At 33.3% G+C, this 5,139-nt stretch overlaps 1 protein-coding gene across 1 annotated transcript; it reads left to right on the top strand.

Moving 5' to 3' along the window:
• Positions 1-252: 252 nt before the first annotated feature.
• LOC131160648 (uncharacterized) lies at positions 253-874 on the top strand. Its single transcript, XM_058116502.1, has one exon. It carries the CDS (start codon positions 270-272, stop codon positions 750-752), a length of 483 nt encoding a protein of 160 aa, XP_057972485.1. The 5' UTR covers positions 253-269; the 3' UTR covers positions 753-874.
• The last annotated feature ends 4,265 nt before the right edge of the window (positions 875-5,139 follow it).

Genomic DNA, 5,139 nt, shown 5'->3' with positions numbered 1-5,139 from the left:
TTAATCGATTCTGCTTTAAGGCCAACCCTTTTTCCCTTCCACGTAAAGCACCCTCTCACTAAATTTTCTCCCAATAATCTCTTAAATACTTCAGTGCGTATTTTTTGGTGGGTAGTTTGAATAACCCAATTCAAATAACGTCTCTTAACGGTCATTCCCTCCTTAACCATGCAGTCCCCATGTCACGTCGCCTTCCTCACCTCTCCCTAGCTATTTAAAAAGCCTCATCCATGACCTACCCTCAACACGTACCGGAGGAACACAGAACCATGTACAGACTCAGCGGCGCCGGTGTTTCCAACGAGGAGATGAAGATCCTGCGAGAGCTGGAGACAGACGTGGAGAAGGGCTTGGAAGAGGAGATTAAAGATGGCATGTACCACCTCGCTCTGAAACTGCGCCAACTTTATATGCAGCAGCAGCAGGAGAAGAAGAGATCCATCTCTGAAGTTAACATAAGCATTAAGATGGAAGGAGAGACCAAGGTTGAGATAAGAGAGAGGAAGAGAGAAGCTCGTCGCGGCGAAAAGGTGGCGACGGCGCCGGAGACCAGGAAGTTCGACTGGGTGAAGACTCTCCGATCATCGGGAGGAGGTGCAGCAGGTCCGGCACCGGCCAAGAAACAGGAGAGCTCTCGCCGCCGCCTTGAATGTGGCTGTAGGAGATGTTGCATCTGTGCTGCTGCCTCCGGCCGGCGCACGGGGAGTGCACGTCCGAAAAAGAAGGTTCTTGAACTGGGATGGAAAAATTGAAAGTGGTCAGGATGAGGGCTTTTGATTTGGGGAATTGGGAGACGGAGATTGTTTGTGTTTGTTTGGTAATTTCAATTATGTGTTTGGTTTACAAATTAATTACAATGAAAAGTTTGCAAGATAATGTATCAAGGGTATGTCTAAGAAGAATTATTAATTAATTTTATGTAATGGAGAAATATTAAGGGAGTGAAAATTATTTTTTATTTTTAAATTTTTAGTTTTTTGAAGAATTATAAATGTTTTAATAAGATTCATATTCAAATGATAGAAAATAAATAGTTTGATAAAATTTGCAAAATAATTTTTTTTAGAAAATATAACTTGTTTTGTTTTTCAATTTTTCAAAGTTTAAGTAAGCTAATATTTGGAATCATGGATTTTGAGACTTTAATTTAAATTTGTGATCCACAAGTTTAATATCCGAACTCCATGGTTTCATATGCAAAACAAAAGTTAGAAATCTTTTTTTAAAAAATATTTAAAAGATATTTTCAATTTTTTTATATAAATTTGAAAAATTAAAAAATAAATTGTCATTTTTATAATTATTTGAAAAATATAAAAAAAAAATAAATTTATTTTTACAAGAAAATAGTGTTAAAATTGTCTAATATTGTTGTTCATATCACACAAATGTTCGTAAAAGTGAAAAATTAGTTAAAAATTAAAATAAAAAGAGAAACTTTTTTTCCTAAACAAAACGGGTCCTAAGTTGTAGAAAACGGGACTCATTTTTATTTAGTTTTAAAAAAAATTATAAAAAATGTTAGATATTTTTAAAAATTTTTACAATACTTTTCTAAAACAAGTAGACAACAATTAAAATGTTTTGACATTATTTGTTTGTGAAAATAACTTTATTTTTAATTTTAAAATTTTAAAAATAATTACAAAAATGCCTCCTTATTTTAAAATTTTATAGAGTATACAAAAAAATTTTAAAAATATCTTTTCATTATTTTAAAATTTTAAATATAACTCTTTCTTTGCCTATGGGAGAATGTAATTAATTTAGGTCTTAGACTTTGATTTGTATGAATTATATATTGAGTTTCTTCTAATCCACGCAAGTGCAAATTCAAACATCCCAAACATTACCTTATATAATTTTAAAAAAATTAAAAATATTATATTTTGTAATTATTTGAAAATTTAGAAAAAAAAAATGAAGAGCGGATCCATCCAACGTGTGAGGTCTATTCTTCTATATATTCAACCAATTTGAAAATCCAAAATATAAATGTGACCTATTTAAAATTACTTAATATTCAGCATCTCTAGAAATTAATACATTTTAGTTCTTCAAGTCTCTTCAAATCATGTGCAGAACTACATTCATAATAGTGAGGGGCGCAATTTTGATATTAGATTTTTTCTTCTCAGCTATATTTGATAATCACTTGTAATCAAGAAAACAAAAGAGTTTGGGCAACCCCCTAGACTGAAGGTCTTTTTCGACACTCCATCATAATTAAGATTAAGTAGTATATAATCATAAATAATCATAGTTATTAAGAGTATCTTAGAGAGTTTAGAGTCCCCCTTACCTTCTTATGTAATGTTTTTTTATAGAATCCTTGAAGGCGTTAAATGTAACGCCCCAAAACCCAATGGGGTCCAGGGTATACATTTCCATATCAAAATTTAAAACAAATTGCGGAAACACAATAAACCTCAAATATCATACCAGAGTACTAAAACTATCACCATTATTATAAGAACCCGACCCGAGATAGGTGTATTAAATAAATGAGAAAAGAGAAGGAAAATTTAAAATGTAAAAATCAGCAGGGCTCATTGATGAGGCTTCTTTTCTCATCGATGAAGCCTCTTGTACAGCTCAGTGACGAGTTTCAGTGGTTCGTCAACGAGGAGATACAGAGAGATTTTTGGGAAATCCTGAAATCTCAAGCTCGTCAACGAGTCCACCTTGGCATTGACGAGCTTCCTTCGGTGGCCCGTCGACGAGGACAACGTCTCGTCAATGAGTCTGACCAGGTCAACCAAGTTATAAATATCTAAATCACTTGCTTAATGAAGAAGAAACCAAAATCCTCTCTCTCTCTCTCTCTAGGATTTTGGGATGTCTGTTGCCGGAATCAACGATCCAACGTTGCTACGTGGATCAAGAGGAGAATCTCTTCGAGGATAGCAGATCAAATCTTTGTTTTTAGGATTTTTGGGTTTTGGCCAAAAATCGAGGTAAGAGTCCGATTTCGTTTTCGTTTCAATAGATCTGTAGATAATAGTATTGTAAGGAAGTATTATTCTTCGTTGTTTTTCATGGGAACGGCTTAGGCATTACTCCTGAGGAAAGGTAATTTTTTTCCATTTTCTCAATTTCGCTGTTAATATGCGGTTAAATCGACGATCGGACACTACCACGAGATCCTAGTCATCGTCATTTTGGCGTAGATAATTTTTCAATTGGGGTTTTCTATACCCTACTCCAAAGCGAGAGTGAGATTTGGGAAATTTGGCTAAATTTAAAGGGATAATTATTTATTGGGTATTTAAGGGATTAGGAAGTATTAAAATAATATTTTATTCATGAATAATTTATTGGAACTAAAAATTTAATTTCAGGGTCCGGGTAAGCACCGCAAGTATTTTTTAGAGTCCCTATTGACATAGTTCAAGAAATCAGGTAAGGAAAAATTATATATTAAATCAGATTTTATGAAATTAAAGGCAACAATTTATGTTATATTATATGTATGTTTTGGTGTAAATTATTAAAATGTCAGCCATGAAATTTATGTTTTCTGAGTTTAGAATTATCGATATAGTTATGTATATGTGAAAGTGAACGAATGAAAGTGAAAAGATTTTTCTAATGAATTAAATAAGAAATGAAATGTATTTTGAGCATATAAATGTTAAATGTGGGTTGACTTATTTTATGTGAAATATGTATGAATTTTACTATTAAATTGTGTAGTATGAGAATCTGTGCAAATTATATGTTAAAGGTATGAGATGCATGCTAAGTATGTAAAACAATGGGAATAAAATGTAATATGAACAATGTTGTCTGTGTATGTTAAATGCAACCATGTAAACAGCTGAAAGATGTTGGGTAAATGTACGACAGCTGAAAGTCGGGTTAGCAGATTCTAGCGCATTTCTATGTGAACTAATTGTTAGTAGATCTAACTCATTTCTATGTGAATTAACTGTTAATAGATTCTAAGGCATTTCTATGTGGACTAACTGATGACGGCTAAAAAGCGACTGTAGTACAAAGGAACGAAATGAAAACGTTATGCAATGAAATGACAATGGAATGACAATGCAATGAAATGAAATATGAAACGTGAACGATACGAATGGGAAAAAGTCACTTAAAGTGAAATGCAATGCAATGTTAAGTTATGAATATGAACAGATGTGTATGATTAAATAATAATAGAAAGAATGATGTATTATGATATTAGAAGTATGTATATACGTAGAACATGTTATGATTGGGCGAGGCGTACCTTTCGCCTGAGGGCTTGCTGAGTAAGGCGAGTGCACTAGTAGCTACAAATGTGGCAGTAGCCGCATAATGTACTAGGGCAAAGGGAACCTACTTGTATGGGTGGGTAGATTTTCCTATCCTTAGGGCCTTTGCCGGTAAACTTTTGTATGAACTATGTGAGTACGAGATCAATTTATCACTTGAGGGCTTACTGAGTAAGGTGAGTGCCCTGGTATGCTTTAGTTGTGACCTTTGGGTTGCCAAATGTATCAGAGCAGAGGGGTGCTACTTGTATGGGCGGCTAATCACCTCTATCCTTGGGTAATCTCGTGGGTAAAATATCTTGCATGTGTTTAAATAGGATCAGAAAATGATTTCGAAAATTAAGTTAAGAATTTGCAAATGTTAAATATTATGTTGATTATAAACTCATGTTGGTCACACACTGCTTTAATATATTATTTCTTCCCTTACTAAGATGTGTCTCACCCAAATATGAATTTTTTTTTTTTCAGGATTTCCTCGAGATCGAGCTTTGAGAGCTCGAGGTTTTTATAGCATTATTGGGAAATAGAAAAAGAAAATGGTATATTTCTATGTTAATTTTGGGATGCAAATATTTATATTTTAAGTCTGTTGAGAAAAGAAAGTTTATGAAAATACTGAATTATTTTGGGAGTTATGTAGATTTATGAAAATGCAGGTGATAGATGATTTAATATGGATTATAGTCAGAATTAGTAAACTCTGGTATTATGTTATATGAAGATTTTGTTTATGTTTTCCGCTGCGTATGTTATGGATTATGATTTATCAGGATATGATTAGGTATAACGCACCGGACCCGAATTTAAGGGTTTAGGGCGTCACATTGAACACATGCAAATGTTAACCCACGAGATTACCCAAGGATAGGGGTGA

Source organism: Malania oleifera, chromosome 7 (genome assembly GCF_029873635.1).
Source record: "Malania oleifera isolate guangnan ecotype guangnan chromosome 7, ASM2987363v1, whole genome shotgun sequence".
NCBI classification, from domain to species: domain Eukaryota; kingdom Viridiplantae; phylum Streptophyta; class Magnoliopsida; order Santalales; family Ximeniaceae; genus Malania; species Malania oleifera.
This window is presented reverse-complemented; position numbering and strand designations above follow the sequence as displayed.